The 17,270-nt window shown below is 44.7% G+C and overlaps 1 protein-coding gene across 5 annotated transcripts in view; it reads right to left on the bottom strand.

Annotated features, from left to right (window-relative positions):
• The window catches only part of SUDS3 (SIN3A corepressor complex component SDS3), a 50,445-nt gene extending 48,290 nt beyond the window's left edge, over positions 1-2,155 (bottom strand). Inside the window, exon 1 of one of the 5 annotated variants that reach the window (XM_075835435.1) lies at positions 1,713-2,155. In XM_075835435.1, coding sequence (XP_075691550.1) covers positions 1,713-1,836 — 124 coding nt within the window. In that variant the 5' untranslated portion in view covers positions 1,837-2,155. The remainder of the gene's footprint in view (positions 1-1,712) is intronic. The other 4 variants (XM_075835402.1, XM_075835410.1, XM_075835420.1 and 1 more) reach the window with 4 other exon arrangements.
• Positions 2,156-17,270: the final 15,115 nt, after the last annotated feature.

The following is a 17,270-nucleotide window of genomic DNA, read 5'->3' as shown; positions in this document are numbered from 1 at the left end:
GTAGTCCTGTGCCCTTAGCAGAGAAACACACCCAAAACATAATGTTTCCACCTCCATGCTTGACAGTGGGGACTGTGTTCTTTGGGTCATAGGCAGCATTTCTCTTCCTCCAAAAACGGCGAGTTGAGTTAATGCCAAAGAGCTCAATTTTAGTCTCATCTGAGCACAGCACCTTCTTCCAATCACACTCAGAATCATCCAGATGTTAATTTGTAAACTTCAGACGGGCTGTACATGTGCCTTCTTGAGCAGGGGGACCTTGCGGGCACTGCAGGATTTTAATCCATTACGGCGTAATGTGTTACCAATGGTTTTCTTGGTGACTGTGGTCCCAGCTGCCTTGAGATCATTAACAAGTTCCCCCCGTGTAGTTTTCGGCTGAGCTCTCACCTTCCTCAGGATCAAGGATACCCCACGAGGTGAGATTTTGCATGGAGCCCCAGATCGATGTTGATTGACAGTCATTTTGTATGTCTTCCATTTTCTTACTATTGCACCAACAGTTGTCTCCTTCTCACCCAGCGTCTTACTTATGGTTTTGTAGCCCATTCCAGCCTTGTGCAGGTCTATGATCTTGTCCCTGACATCCTTAGAAAGCTCTTTGGTCTTGCGCATGTTGTAGAGGTTAGAGTCAGACTGATTAATTGAGTCTGTGGACAGGAGTCTTTTATACAGGTGACCATGTAAGAGCTGTCTTTAATGCAGGCACCAAGTTGATTTGGAGCGTGTAACTGGTCTGGAGGAGGCCGAACTCTTAATGGTTGGTAGGGGATCAAATACTTATTTCTCTGTGCACAATGCAAATAAATATATATAATTGTGTCAATGTGATTTTCTTTTTTTATATATATATAATCTATCTCTCACTGGTAAAATTAAGCTAGCCTAAAAATTCTAGACTGTTCATGACTTTGACAGTGGGCAAACTTACAAAATCAGCAAGGGATCAAATACTTATTTCCTTCACTGTATTTTATAATTTTGATGTTGTGCAGCCATACAATATATGCTTACCCCTGGCATTGTATAAAAGAGTATCCGGCACACCAATTTTGAAACAAAGGTATTATGTGCGACGTTTCGGTCTAAGCGACCTTCATCAGAAACTGAGCCGTGCTGGAAAACTGCATAGATGAGCGCTAGTGGTGCTGATAGCGGCTGGCCGCTGTGTCATGGCGCCATGACGGAGCGTCCAGCCGCTATCAGCACCACTAGGGGTGGCTATACGTGGGGCACTATCTACAGGGGGCTCTATGTAGGGCACTATCTACAGGGGGCACGGCGTGTGTGTGTGTGTGGGACACAGTGTATGGCGCTATTATATTTATGGGCACAGTGTCTGGCACCATGAGAACAATCTGGCCATATAGCCTCCCTGTGTGGTGTTTTCTTGTTGGTATTTCCAGATTGTATTTATGTGGCTTTGTCTCCATACAAACTTCTCTTTTCTTTTATTCTGTGAAAACTTTAATAAAAATGTAATTGAGAAAATATTCTTGACTCTTCAAAGCCCTTATGGTTTTGTTTTATTTCAAAAGTGGAAAGTAAATCATTAGTGACCACCGGGCACCCTCCATGTAGAATTGTGGGTGAATACTTTGCTTATACCGGTACACGGGGGGAGGGGGCATTATATCAGCGGAAGAGACAATTGGAAGGACGTTCAATAAACACACAGGAAGACGAACACTGATGTGACTGCTCCTTCTCACCCTCATCAGACTCCCGGCCCCTCAGGCTGCGGTCATCTTCCTCATCTGCACTCTCCAGCTCTTCCTCTTCATAATAATCATTAGCTGGCGCCGCGGCAGGGGACATCACACCGACCGTGCTCATGGCTGACGGCAGCGCACACCGCCCTCCACCCGAGACCTCACTGACTGAAGGCCGCCGATGCTCGCTACACCGTGACAACAGCAGGAAACTTCCACGAGAGAGAACCGTCAGACCAGCTACAACAATCGGCGCACAGCAACGGGGTCCTCAGCCGCCCGTGTTCCTGTTTCTCCGTTCTAGGTGTCCTGTGCATTGCCGGAAATAACAGTTCAACAGAAGAGCCTCGCTGGGTAGTATGTCATTGCACACAGCGCTTAGTTTTACCAGTGTAAACGTAGTTGCCCTCATATATCAACAGTTAATAATATAAGGGAAGAAATAGATAATTTCAGCACAAGGCCCACACGGGCAGCACGGCGGACAACCCCTGGCGGGAAGTACAGTGCTGGATGGAAACAAACCTTGGTTGTACAGTAAAGGTGTAATACAGTGTGTGGCCGCTGAGTGGCAGCCGTCACCTACAGTTCACTATCCTGCCTCATTTTATTTCTCTCCCTATAAAATGGATTGTGGATTAGTTGGGGGATCCATAATCCCGCTGCAAGCACAGGCAACCTAAATCTCCGTTCTCAACCAGTTCAGATTGAGATGACTGACTGCAATAATCTTCAAGGAGATTATTGACAGGTCAATTGATTTTACAAGTCAAAATGTCTTCCCTATATATGTGATTCATAATAGAGACTCTCTTCATAAATTTTGGGGGAGATTGATTTCGTGCGCCAGAATATTTCCCCCTGTGCAGAGAACGACCGATTCGTGAACTGTTATAAATTCACTCCTCTACATGTGGCTTGTTGCCTTGGGCAGTGTTATGTAGACTGACCTCATTTTAAGTGGGACACGATAAATATAGAACAAATATCAGGGAATAAGGGTGGGACAACTGTAGGTCACGTAGGGGGTCCCCTGAGACAAGCCGATTGTGGGGGGGTATTACGGCTGGAAGCCCCTGGATCTGCTATCTGTAAGGGGAGCCATATTGTAAATATACATTACACAGCACCCATTATCTGCATTGGGGCCCACCTTGTCCTTAGGCCATTCTGCAGTCCTTAGAAGCTCAGAAACATGCCGCCACCGCTCACAGAATTAGAAAATATGAGCAGAATAGAGACTGTCTGGTGAACACGGACAAGACCGTCGCTCCATGGCGCCTAAAATGCCCCATTAACCCGTTCACTGTTGTGGATGTAATCCTGGCAGGAGCAGGTGCTACTATCCAAGTGTGTGATGTCCTGACTATAAAATAATGTGAGCCCAATCCAAAATTTTGGGCGCATTTCAGTTCCAGTCCTGTTGTCTACAAAGGCAATCTAATGAAAAGGAAGTTGATTGGTTCCTAAGGTTCCTGAACAAAGAAGTGTCCTAAAAATGCCACTTCCTGGTTGAATTTTTTCTTATTACTTCTGTGCTTTCAAAAAAAATATGGGTATGGAGGGTGTTAAATATTTCATTTAGAAAAGATATGTTTTAATTAGAAATGTCAAGAGGAGCAATATTTACAAACATCCCTGGCAGCAAAGGGGGTAAAGGAGGTCTGTACTAGTGACAGTTTGCCACTAGGGAGATCTCACTTCACATGCCTCCAAACATATTGCTGGGGCATACGTTTGGCGGAACTTTTCAAACATATTGTGAATCTCGGCTTATCTGCAGTTCCATGATTTGGAAGTTCTTCCTGAGTACTTACTCCTAAAGTGGCACACAGCTGTTTCTCCCTTACCCCTTGCCGCACGGCGCCATACGTTTACATCATAGAAGGGAAGTACTTACCACACAGTGCCGTAAATGTACGACTTGGGCACAGGAGCTGTGCGGGTGTCAGAATTTGCATATATACCTCAGATCCGAGGCCATTTGAAAAAAAAAAGTTTATTAAAAAGAAAAAAATCCACTTAAAAGATGATAAACCTTTTTATTCCGCTAAAAAACACTTTGTTGTGTAAAGTACAATACATATTTGGTATCACCGCCATTATAACGACCAAAAGAATAGAGTCAAAAACTTGAAAACAAAGGCTGAATTGCTGTTTTTCTTCCACATGCCCACAAAAAAATGAAGAAAACATAATAGGTAAAAATGGTGCCAATGGAAACCACTAAACTTGTCCCGCTAAACACAAGTACTGAAACCGCTACACTGACCGAAATTACGTTATGGCTCTCTCGGAATGTGGAGATGCAAATTTGAAAATATTGCTCAGTCCGCGCATCTTTAAGGGGTTAAAAAGGAGGGAAAAAAAAGGTACTACTGCAGAAAAACATAGGGGGTAATAGTTCATCCCATGTAACCGCTGCAACCTGTGACTGCAGGCCGGCCTGCACGAAGGAGCACAGAATTCTAGGTAAGTATATAATCCGCAGTATTTACACTGCGTGTGAACTTATCCTTGGGGTATGTTCACACGGCTCATTTTCAGGCTGATTTTGGAGCAGAAAAGTCTCGTTTTATGCTCCAAAATACTCTTGAAATAAGCATGAAAACAGTTTCTCATTTATTCCGATGGGAAATACACTGCTGTTCACATGAGGTGCATTTTTACGCTGCTGAATTCAAAAACGCCTCGTAAAAAGAAGTAGAATGTCATTTCTTGAGGTTTTTGGAGCTGATTATTCATTGACACTATAAAAAAAAAAAAACGCCTCAAAATAAGCTTCAAATTAAAAGAAGCTTCATTTTCAGATTCAAAAACACCTTGAAATCAGAGGCGGTTTTCCTTCAAAACAACCTCATAATTTTAAGACACTTATTTTTGTACGTGTAAACGCCCGACCTGGAACCCACAGCACCTTCCGTCTGAAAAACCGCAGTACATTGTGGTGTAGTTTTTCTAACTGAATTTCCACGGTGGAATGCAGCGCTGGGTAAAAAAAAAAAAAAACAATGTTTCTATTTACCTCCATCTTTAAGGGTATGTGCACACACACTAATTACGTCCGTAATTGACGGACGTATTTCGGCCGCAAGTACCGGACCGAACACACTGCAGGGAGCCGGGCTCCTAGCATCATAGTTATATACGATGCTAGGAGTCCCTGCCTCTCTGCAGGACAACTGTCTCGTACTGTAATCATGTTTTCAGTACGGGACAGTAGTTCCACGGAGAGGCAGGGACTCCTAGCATCGTACATATGTATGATGCTAGGAGCCCGGCTCCCTGCACTGAGTTCGGTCCACTACTTGCGGCCGAAATACGTCCGTAAATTACGGACGTAATTAGTGTGTGTGCACATACCCTAATGCTTGTAGTCCGACCTCCTAAGGGTACGTTCACACGGCAACGCCAAATACGTCTGAAATTACGGAGCTGTTTTCAGGCGAAAACAGCTCCTGAATTTCAGACGTTTTGACAAGTGCACGCGTTTTTCGCGGAGTCTTTTATGGGCGTAATTGGAGCTGGTTTTCATTGGAGTCAATGAAAAACGGCTCCAATTACGTCCCAAGAAGTGACGTGGACTTCTTTGAGGCGGGCGTCTTTTTACGCGCTGTCTTTTGACAGCGACGCGTAAAATGACAGCTCGTCTGCACAGAACACCGTAAGACCCATTAAATTCAATGGGCAGATGTTTGCAGATGGTTTTGAGACGTTTTTTTCAGGCGTAATTCGAGGCGTAAAATGCCTGAATTACGTCCGTAAATAGGGCGTGTGAACGTACCCTTAGATGACGTTGCAGGCCATGTGACACTGCTTCCTGTGATTAGCTGTAGCGGTCACATGGGATGAAACGTCACCCCAGAAGGCTGGACTGCAGGAAGGAGGAGAGAGTTCTGGGTAAGTATGATTTTAATATTTTTTCCTGAGTTGAGAGTTTTGCGGCAGAATCAAATTGATTCCGCCGCAAAAGTCACAACACTTGGCTTTCTGTTGCGGGTTTTGCATCCACATTGAATTCAATGGGAAAAATCTGCAACAGAAAATCAATGGAAACGCAGCATAAATTGACATGCTGCGGATTTAAAGGGAACCTGTCACCAGTATTTCAGCTATTGAACTCTACTCACCCCTCGCTGGCCGCTGCCGTCAAAAGTTAATTGCCGTTATCCCCTCCCCTAAACTCCTCCTCTGACCGTAAATAACTGTCTGCAAACATTTTGCGCCTATGGTAATGGTTTATGGTAATAATCCGGCAGACTCGTTCGTTCCTCTTCTTATGCCCAACCACTGTCGAAAACTGGCCCGCCCTGAATGAAAATTAAGCTGTCAATCAAAAGTAAGGAGGCAGGTTTAACTCGGAAAGGCCCGAGGAAAGAAGATATGACTTTTTTCGAATGAGGATATGACTCTTAGTATATGTTCACGCGGCCTATTTACGGCCGTTTTTCGGGCCAAAAACGGCCGAAAAATCGGAAGCAGAACGCCTCCAAACATCTGCCCATTGATTTCAATAGGTAAAACGGCGTTCTGTTCCGACGGGTTCTTGTATTCGCATAAAAAAACTGCTGCGAAAAAGAAGTGCATGCCACCTTCTTCAGCCGTTTTTAGAGCCGTTTTTTCCATAGACAATAGAAAAACCGCTCCAAAAACAGCCATGAAAACGCGAGTGGCTTAAAAAACGTCTGAAAATCAGGAGCTGTTTTCCCTTGAAAACAGGTCCATATTTTCAGACTTTTTTGGTTAAGGGTATGTTCACACACACTAATTATGGACGTAATTCGGGCGTTTTTGCCCCGAATTCCGTCCGAAAAATGCGGCTTGAAAGCGTTGACAAACATCTGCCCATTGAAAGCAATGGGCTGACGTTTGTCTGTTCACACGAGGCGTATATTTACGCGCCGCTGTCAAATGACGGCGCGTAAATAGACGCCCATGTCAAAGAATTGACCTGTCACTTCTTGGGGCGTAATTGGAGCCGTTATTCATTGACTCCAATGAAAAGCAGCGCCAATTATGTCCGTAATGGACGCGGCGTTCAAGCGCCTGCACATGCCGTTACGGCTGAAATGACGGGGATGTTTTCTCCTGAAAACATCCGCGTAATTTCAGCCGTTACGGACGCTGTCGTGTGAACATACCCTAAGATTGTGAACATACCCTTATGCTCATTTGCATACAGCACAGAAACACTAAAAAAACTGAATACTAAAGGTACAGAGCTGACTAAGAAGATAATTATAAGTTACATGATAATGATTTTTCACCCACTATCACCAGGTATTGCTGGTTTAATAGGGGAAATGCTGGTGACAGGTTCCCTTCAAATGTATCAACGTTTACGCTGCGAGTTTTTTTCTGCAGCGTTGGAGAGAGATTTTCTAAATCTCATTCATTTTGCTGCTACTGTAAATGCTACGGAATTTCCGCACAGAATTCCGTTGCGGAAATTCTGCAGCGTTTACACTACGTGGGAACCCGGCTTTAGTGTTCTGTGGTGCAGCTTTTTAATCTGCAGCGTGTCAATTTATGCTGCGTATTCTGAGCTGCATGTTTTGGCCATAGACTTGGGTGGGGAACATACATGTATATTTATGTTAATATGGATCTAATTGCATGTGTAATGTCCATACTTAATATGGCTTTATAGTGGAAAGTTTTTGACAAATATATAATGTGAGTAGAATATACCCGGTATCTATGGTTCGGTGGTCCCACAGGCGCGTCGCTGTCTTCCTGGTAACGCTTGTTCATTGCCATGGGGATCGCCGGCCGCTTTTGGTGCCACCGATATTCAACCTTACTTTTTGTTTCATAAGTGACGTCTATCTTTAGGCCTTTGATCCCATGTCTTAGGCCCCATGAACACGACCGTGCCCGTAATCACGGTCCGTGATTAAGGGCACGGCCGGCCACTGACAGCTGCCTGCATTTGTAAAGTATGGTAGCACAGTCCGTTAAAACAAAAAATAGTACATGTCCTATCTTTTGCAGGGCCTTTCTACAGCATGGACATCTTCCCGTAAATATACGGAAAGGTGTACGTGGGCAATAAAAGTGAATGGGTCCGTAATTACGGTCTAATTCTACAGTTGTGTGCATGGGGCCTTAGATGGTAGATGGAAAGTTTTACTTTCTTTTACTTTTATATACTTCTAATAGACTTTGATAGTCTTGTAGTGTTTATACATGTTCCTCTATTGTAGGGGCGGTTAAGTGTGCATGCGCATCATGTGACTATTCCAGAGTCGTATCGGAAGTTGTCAGTGGAAATGCGTGTGTGGGCATTCCTTGCTCACATGGGTTGACTCCAATGACGCGGGTGGTCGAGGCTGGGCAGTCCCCTGATACGACATACTCCTTTGATTACTGCTACTTTAGACGACTATTTGAACTCCATTTGTACTAGCATATTCACCTCCTTGTGAAGGTTGCGAAACGTGCGTCAAAGTGTCTTCTCTGATGAATAGGTAAATGATTACTTTTATTTAACAGCTTTACTTTTTCTGGTCTCTTTATCTTTAAGTTTCTGTTCTAGACACCAAACCTAGTTTGAGCCACCATTGTACATATTGTGGCTGGATACCCAGTTGACTGAGTTTTGTGATGGTTTCACTTGAGGCTGTTTTTGTTTGTTTTAACCGTTTTATATATATTTGTGTGGGGGGGGGTTTGTCCGTATACGTGGACTAATAAAGATTAACTTTTGGACTAATGAGTCTGTAAATGTACGGATTTTTTTTGAGGTGAGCAAAAATTCTGCAGTAAAATACGCAAGTTGAGTTTTGTTGCGGTTTGTACAGCGTTTAGACCGCTTAAATGCTGGAAATTTGCAGGTGCACATAAAGTTTGCTACAACCAATGTTTCACACAGGTAAAACCACTGCGGGAAATCCGCAATGATTTATATGTGCAGCAAAAACACATTATTTGATGTGGATTTCTGTGATTTACCTGCGTTTTGTTATCTTGTTCCTCTGGGAACATCATACCCTTCAAGGGAACAGCCATTAATTGCTTTGCTATCTACGTCGAGAAGTCTTCTTTGAACTGGACTTGTATGGGTTGCCTGCTTTAGACACACTTTTTTTGTTAGAAGGGTCCCTTATGACTAGCTGATCATAGAATGTTCCGCTGTAGGGACCACCGGCAATCCGCTTTAGGTCAGGATCACACACACGCAGTTTTCAGCTCAGTTTTTTTTTAAGCCAGAAGTGGACCCAAAAGGAAGGAAATGTATAAAGAAAAGACTGATGTATAGCCTTTCTTTTGTGTCCACTCCTGTGTTTGGATCAAAAAAAACTGACCAAAAGTGTGTGTGTGAGTGTGTGAACTTGGCCTTAATCTGTGGGGGAATCGGGCAACAAGTGCTCAATTTTGCTGCAGCATGACCACAGGGTAAAAGAAGCATAAGGTCGGTTTCCCACAGGTCGGATACGCTACGTAAAAACTGCACAGCGTATCCGAACTGGAACCCCCACCCAGCACCTTCCGTCCAAAAAACCGTGTTTTTCAAACAAAATTTTCCGCTGGGGAAAAAAACAAACTTTCATACTTGCCCCCACCCTCTTCTCTGCGAGTAGTCCGGCTTCCTAACATGACGTTGCAGGCCATGTGACGCTGCAGTGGTCACATGGGATGCAACGTCATCACAGGAGACCGGACTGCGGGAAGAAGAAGATAGTTCTGGGTAAGTATGATTTTTTTTTTTTCCTGAGTTATGATTTCTGCGGCGGAATCGCTGCAATTCCGCCGCAACAGTCACAACATTTAGCTTACTGTTGCGGGTTTTGCATCCCCATTGAATTCAATGGGGAAAACCTGCAACGAAAACCCAGCATAAATTGACATGCTGCGGATTTCAATTCCACACCGCAGGTCAATTTATTAACGTTTATGCTGCAGGTTTTTTCTGCAGCGTGGGCATGGGATTTTCTTAATCTCATCCACTTTGCAGCTACTGTAAATGCTGCACAATTTCCGCACAGAATTCTGTTGCAGAAATTCCACAGTGTTTACGCTACGTGGGAACACGGCCTAAGGGTGCACTCATACGTGGTATATTTATAAATAAAAAATTTATTTTTCTCGGCTATCTCCGGCGCTCCCATATAGAAAGAATGGAGCGGCAGTGCGCATGAGCGACCTGCCTCTCGGTTCAAACTTGGGTTCAGGCAACTTCGAGCAAACGGTGGGGATCCGAGCTGTCTGACAGCCACCTATCAGCAACTTACCCCTTACCCTACGAATAGGGGGTAGCTTGTTGTAACCGGAATACCCCTTTAAGGTCTAAAATAGACTGGTCACGAAGGGGTTAAAAAAGTGTGTATAGTCCCCATATGGCCAGGAGTGTGGAGAAATTCTCATTTGGTAAACTGAGAACTGTAAAAAAAAAAAAAGACTAAAAGGTAATGTGGGGTGTCGCAAGGTGCATACGATGATGAGGAGTGATGAGAAGGGGTCCTGAGCACATCATTGTGTGGGGGCAGAAATTTCTGGTGGTGGCCGTGGCTGTCATCTGCATGGTGTGGCTCTACGATCTGCCCTGTCATCAATATAAATAAACTCTTCCTGGATCCAGTAAGGGCTTGTCCTCACGTAGCGGAATTGCTGCATATTTTCAGTCCAGAATTGTGGATGGAAAATACGCAGCAGAATACAGTAGCAGTAAAGTGGGTAAGATTTAACAAATGTCATTCACACGCTGCGTAAGGGTCAATGCACATGATGCGTATTACGTGCGGTTTTGCGAGCTGCAAAACCGCAGCGTAGTACAGTACCAGCATAGTCAATAAGATTCCAGGGAATCTCATGTACACGCTGCAGTATTGTCCCGCACGTAAATTGACCCGCGGTGCGTCCTTTTAGAACCGCAGCATGTCAATTTATCTCGCTATTCCGCTTGCGAATTATATCTCCCTAGTTCTGGAGAAATGCGCAGCAAAACCCACAGCATGAAAATGCCATGATTTACGCAGCAAAACTTAAAAACCGCATCGAAAAACGTATTAAAAAAATGCACCTTCAGGTGTGTTTCTTTCCTGCAAATTTCTTGCGGTTTTGCTGCGTATTTTCTGCAGCAAAATACACTACGTGTGCAGGAAGCCTAATAATTTCGACCAGAAGTGCGTATTTTTTGGACCACATCGTGTCAGTTCCTGTTGCGGAAAGTGGACTGAATTGCAGCGTTTTTCATAGGAGATATTACCATCTCCCAGCATTGTGAAAAACGCAGCAAAATACGCACCATTTTCTGCAGTAAAAAAACGCAGGACATGGTGCGTTTTTTTCTGCAGCGGAATTTCCGCTGCTTTCAACGGAAATGCTGCAGAAAATTTCTGCAGCAATTCCGTTACTTGTGGATGAGCCCTAAAACAGCAGCTAGAGTATTTATACATAAGGTGTGGAGGAACATAATACCATTGTGTAAGAGGTGAGGGTGTCGTGCTGCAGGAAGAACCGCTCTGCATCACGAGACTCTCAGTAAGGCTACATTCAGACGAGCGTGTCTGTTTTGCACGTGTACAAAACGCAACGTTTTTCCTACATTTCTTGTACGTGTGTATTAAAATCAATGGGTCCGTGTGCTGTGCGTTGTTTTCACGCACCCATTGACTTCAATATAGGACATGCGTGAAAACTCACGCATGTGTGAATAGCCCCATTGAAATCAGTGGGTCCATGTGCTGTGCGTTGTTTTAACGCACAGCACATGGACGGGTGTTACGCTCGTCGGTATGAGCCCTAAGGGCTCATTCAGATGATCGTGATTCTCGTCTGTGTGCTGTGTGTTAAAACAACGCACAGCACATGGACCCACTGATTTCAATGGGGCTATTCACACATGCGTGAAAACTCACGCATGTCCTATATTGAAGTCAATGGGTGCGTGAAAACCACGGACAGCACATGGAGGCACATCCGTGTGCTCTCCGTGTTTTACGCATCAATTACATTGAAGAAGGAAAAATAGGAGTGCTTGCGCAGACGTGAAAAACCATGCCGCGCGTAAAGCACACTGATGTAAAAATGCAGCACACATGCGCAAAAAATGCTGCAAGAGCGTAAATCTGTCACGCTTGTGTGAATGTAGCCTAAGGCCTTATTAAAACGGCCGTAATGTGGCTGCATTTTCGCAGCTGTGTTACGGCTGCAAGTCCCGGACCATGCTTAATGACCCGAACTAACCGCATCATAAATCCCTGCTGTTAGTTCGGGTTGTTGGGCCCACGGTAAGGCTGGGATTTGTGGCCATAATATAATTCTGTCCGTCTGAATGAGGTTTGGGTGGATAACAAATCTTGTTGATTGTTTTTTATAAGTAAAGGTTAAAGAGGCTCTGTCACCACATTATAAGTGGCCTATGTTCTACATAATGTGATCGGCGCTGTAATGTAGGTGACAGCAGTGTTTTTTATTTAGAAATAATGACCAAGTGGGCGTCGTGGAGAGAAGTGTATGACGCTGACCATTCAGTGACCAATCAGCGTCATACACTTCTCTCCATTCATTTACACAGCAGCATTGTGTTCTTATTACATCACTATATGCAGCCACATACACACACACTAACGTTACTCAAATGTACTGAGACGTAATAGACATAACTGCCAACCAGGACGTGATGTCTATTCAGAATCCTGACACTTCGGTAACGTTTGTGTGTCATTTACAGCACAGCACATCGAGATCACGCTGGGCAGTCATTAACAGCGTAATCTAGCGGGCCGTCAAAAAATGGGACATGCCCTGTTTTCCCGGCCACCCGGCTCCCATAGAAGTCTATGGGGCCAGGTAATACGCGGCCATCACTCTAATGTGTTCCGAGTGATGGCCGTGTCTTCTGTCGCTCGCTCTCTCCTCACAGCGCGAAGTGCATGTGAGGAGGAGGTTATTTTTCTGCCTCCTGTAGGAGCGGAATCCCCGGCCACAACGCTGTGGCCAGGGATTGGGGATTCCGCTCAAAGAGAAGTCCCTGACTTCACTGTCCATAAATGGACACAGTGACATCAGGGACTTCTGAAGCGGGATCCCCGGCGCTGTTGCCAGTGTTTCCGCTCCAGGGGAAGTCCCTGACTTCTGTCCATATATGGACACAGTGCCATCAGGGACTTCTGAAGCGGGATCCCCGGCGCTCTTGCCGATGTTTCCGCTCCAGGAGAAGTCCCTAAGTCCCATATATGGACATTGAAGTCAGGGACTTCTCCTGGAACGGTGGCGCTATCTACAGAAAGGTAGGGGGGTGCGATCTATGGGGGGTGCTGTATAGAACTACCTATGGGGGGGGGGCTGTGTGGCACTACCTACGGGGGGGGCTATGTGGCACTACTTACAGGGGGGCTGTGTGGCACTACCTACAGGGGGGCTGTGGCAGTATCTACAGAGTGCAGTGTGTGGCATTATCTACAGAGGGAAGTGTGTGGCAAAAAAATTACAAATGAAATTCATCCGTTTTAAAAACAGACAGGCAAGAAAAAAACGGCTGCAAAACGGGTCAAAATTGGCAATTAAAACCGGAAACACGGCCCGGAATGGATGCAAACGTCCGAGAAAAACGAACGTTTTTATCGGCTGACACTTGGACCCTGACGTGTGAATAGAGACTAACTTTCTCTCATCTAGCGACACATGCTGCTTTGCTAAATTATTATTATTAGTATTGTACCCATTTTTAATGTGAATTTTACTTATTTATTAGATGAGCATAGTCTGAGATAGTTTATTTATATGCATAATAAACTAAAACTATACAAAATAGAGTGACAGTCATGCGTATAGGAATGTATTAAGTTGCACAACGTGTGCAACCGGATGTAACTATTATGCAACGGCTACCACAATATTATTGCATGATGTTTGCATTGCAATACAAATCAACATAGACCATTTCCATTGACTCCTACCAAAGCGTAATTCAAGAAAAAGTTGTGCTTCTCAACTCATGCTGAAGCCTCACGCTCATGGGCACAGAGCCTGTCCCAGCGGCTCCGTACTATGGCGATGTAGGCACTCCATGTGCCTCTGTATGGTGCCGTAGTATACAGGTATTCTCCTCTAGCAGCAATGTTTCTAGGGGGGAATACCTCTGTAATACAATCATGGAACTTGGAGGCATATGGACGAACAATAGGGCCCCATAGAGTTCTATGCATGTTGCATTACAACTCTGAGGTTGTTCAGAGCAATAATACAGTGTGCACGAGCCCTAAAGCTGAATTGTGTGACTGCTGCTTATTTTATAAAGCAATTTCATATAGCAATAAGGTCTATGATGAAATTCTGCATCCAAAATCAGCAACGCATACAAAAAACGCTTTGGTTACCAAGTAACTGATAGATACAAGTTCAATTACATATACGCCCTGCTGGGTCAAAAAATAGGATTTACTAATGGCAGGAAAAGCAAAAGGCACACGCCCATGTAAATCCTCCCTTAAAATTTAACTTTTATTAAATTATGAATAAAATGTGAAAAAACAAAAACACCCTGATGTTGGTGTTCTGTTGAATACTGTTAAGTAAATCGGGACGTACCGAAGACTCAAAAAATAAGTATTGCAATACTTGATACTAAATCTTTGAAACAAGTACACCCTAGGTGTCACTGCCTCGCTGCAGGACAACTGTCCCGTACAGTAGTTCCATGGAGAGGCAGGGACTCCTAGCGTCGTACATCACTATGATGCTAGGAGCCCGGCTCCCTGCACTGTGTTCGGTCCGGGTCTTCCGGCCGAAATACGTCCGTCAATTACGGACGTAACATGGTCGTGTGAACCCAGCCTAAGCCTACATTCACACGAGCGTATCAGATTCACGCGCAAGAAAAACACGCGTGAATCTGGTCTGTGTGTGTTGTGTTATGAATCAGTGTGCTTTGCGAGTGGCAGGCGTTATTCACACATTCGCAAAGCACATTATTTTTTTTCAATTTAATTGATGCACAAATCACGCACAGCACAGGGATGACTTCAATGGTCGCGTAGGTGCATGAAAATGCACCAATATAGGACATGCAGTGAGTTTCATGCAGCGGACTCTCGCTGCGTGAAAACTCACGCATGTGTGAATGGCCCCATTGAAATCAATGGGTCTGTGTGCTGCGCATGATTTCCATGCGCAGTACACGGACGTTATTAACGTTCATGTGAATGGGCCCAAAGTGTCCGCCCTATTGATGTTAGGCTATTGGAGACTCACTCACACCTGTATAAGCACTGTCCCTAAGGGTATGTTCACACGGCCTATTTTCAGATGTAATTCGGGCGTTTTACGCCTCGAATTACGCCTGAAAAAACGCCCCTAACACGCCTACAAACATCTGCCCATTGCTTTCAATGGGAATTCCGATGTTCTGTTCCCACGAGCCTTTATTTTACGCGTCGCTGTCAAAATACGGCGCGTAAAATGACGGCTCGTCAAAAGCAGTGCAGGACACTTCTTGGGACGTTTTTGGAGGCGTTTTTCGTTGAAAAACAGCTCCAAAAGCGTTGCGAAAAACGTGAGTTGTTAAAAAAAGTCTGAAAATCAGGAGCTGTTTTCGCCTGAAACCAGCTCCGTATTTTCAGACGTTTTTGCTCACTGCGTGCGAGCATACCCTAAGGCTGGGTTCACACGACCTATTTTCAGGCGTTTTACGCCTCGAATTACGCCTGAAAACACGGCCCAAATACGTCGGCAAACATCTACCCATTCATTTCAATGGGTTTGCCGACGTACTGTGCTGACGACCTGTAATTTTACGCGTCGCTGTCAAAAGACGGCGCGGAAAATAACAGCGTCGTCAAAGAAGTGCAGGACACTTCTTGGGGCGTAATTTGAGCCGTTTTTCAATGACTTCAATGAAGAACAGCTCCAAATTACGTCCGTAATTGACGCCTTGCAAAACGCGAGTACGAGCAATTACGTCTGAAATGCAGGAGCTGTTTTCTCCTGAAAACAGCTCCGTAATTTCAGCTGTAATTGTCGTTATCGTGTGCACATACCCTTATAGTAACCAACCAAAGACTATTCAAGCACTCTGAAAAGAGCGCCTCCTGGTTGATTTGAGTCCGAGTCCTGTATTCTCTATATCCCAGTCATTTTAGGTGGCTCATCAGGAAGCAAACTGACATAATGACGGGATGCATTCAAGATTGGCAATGGATATATAGAATACAGGACTCGGACTCAAATCAACCAGGAGTCGCTCTTTTCAGAGTGCTTGAATAGTCTTTGGTTGGTTACTATGAGGGACAGTGCTTATACAGGTGTGAGTGAGTCTCCAATAGAGTTCATGCTGAGTTTTTTGCAGGCAGAAAATTCTGCCTCAAAATTCCATCTGGAATTTTGAGGCAGATTTTGATCTGCCCGCGCGCCGTTTGCCACATTTTTCACCCGTGACCATTGAGCGCCATGGGCAAAAACGCTTTCTCTTCCTCCTATTGATGTCAATGGGAGGTCAGAGATGTAAACGCCCAAAGATAGGGCATGTCGCTTTTTTTCCCCTGTGAGACTGTTTTGCCGCTCGCAGGAAAAAACGCCTCCGCCTCCCATTGAAATCAATGGGAGGGGTTTTCGGCTGTTTTTTGGCATGTTTTCTGATGCGGTTTCCGCATAACAAAAAAACTTTGTGTGAATTTAGCCTTAGGAGGATAAATACCATTCTGCCTGAGAGCTAACTGAACCACAGGGCATACTTGTTTCAAAGATTTAGGGTATGTTCACACGAGGGCGTCCGTAACGGATGAAATTACGGGGATGTTTCAGCCTGAAAACATTCCCGTAATTTCAGCCGTAACGGCATGTGCAGGCGCTTGAACGCCGCGTCCATTACGGACGTAATTGGCGCTGCTATTCATTGGAGTCAATGAATAACGGCTCCAATTACGGCCAAAGAAGTGACAGGTCACTTCTTTGACGCGGGCGTCTATTTACGCGCCGTCATTTGACAGCGGCGCGTAAATTACGCCTCATGTGAACAGACAAACGTCTGCCCATTGCTTTCAATGGGCAGATGTTTGTCAGCGCTATTGAGGCACTATTTTCGGACGTAATTCGGGGCAAAAACGCCCGAATTACGTCCGTAATTAGTGCGTGTGAACATACCCTTAGTATCAAGTATTGCAATACTTATTTTTTGAGTCTCCGGTATGTCCTGATTTACCTAAGGGTATGTTCACACGCAGAGTCAAAAATGTCTGAAAATACGGAGCCGTTTTCAAGGGAAAACCGCTCCTGATTTTCAGACGTTTTTTAAGCCAGTCGCGATTTTCGCTGCGTTTTTCGGGCTGTTTTCAATAGTCAATGAAAAACAGCTCCAAAAGCGTCCCAAGAAGTGTCCTGCACTTCTTTTGAGCCGCCGTATTTTTCAAAACGGCCCATCGAAAAAGAAAGCCGTTTTTCCCATTGCAATCAATGGGCAGATGTTTGGAGGCGTTCTGCTTCCGACTTTTCTGCTGTTTTTTGGCCTTTACGGCCCGACAAACGGCCGAAAATAGGCCGTGTGAACACACCCTCACAGTATTCAACAGAACACCAACATCAGGGTGTTTTTGTTTTTTTCACATTTTATTTATAATT

Source organism: Rhinoderma darwinii, chromosome 1 (genome assembly GCF_050947455.1).
Source record: "Rhinoderma darwinii isolate aRhiDar2 chromosome 1, aRhiDar2.hap1, whole genome shotgun sequence".
NCBI lineage: Eukaryota > Metazoa > Chordata > Amphibia > Anura > Rhinodermatidae > Rhinoderma > Rhinoderma darwinii.
Note: the sequence above shows the minus strand (reverse complement) of the source record. Positions and strands in the feature narration are given on the sequence as shown.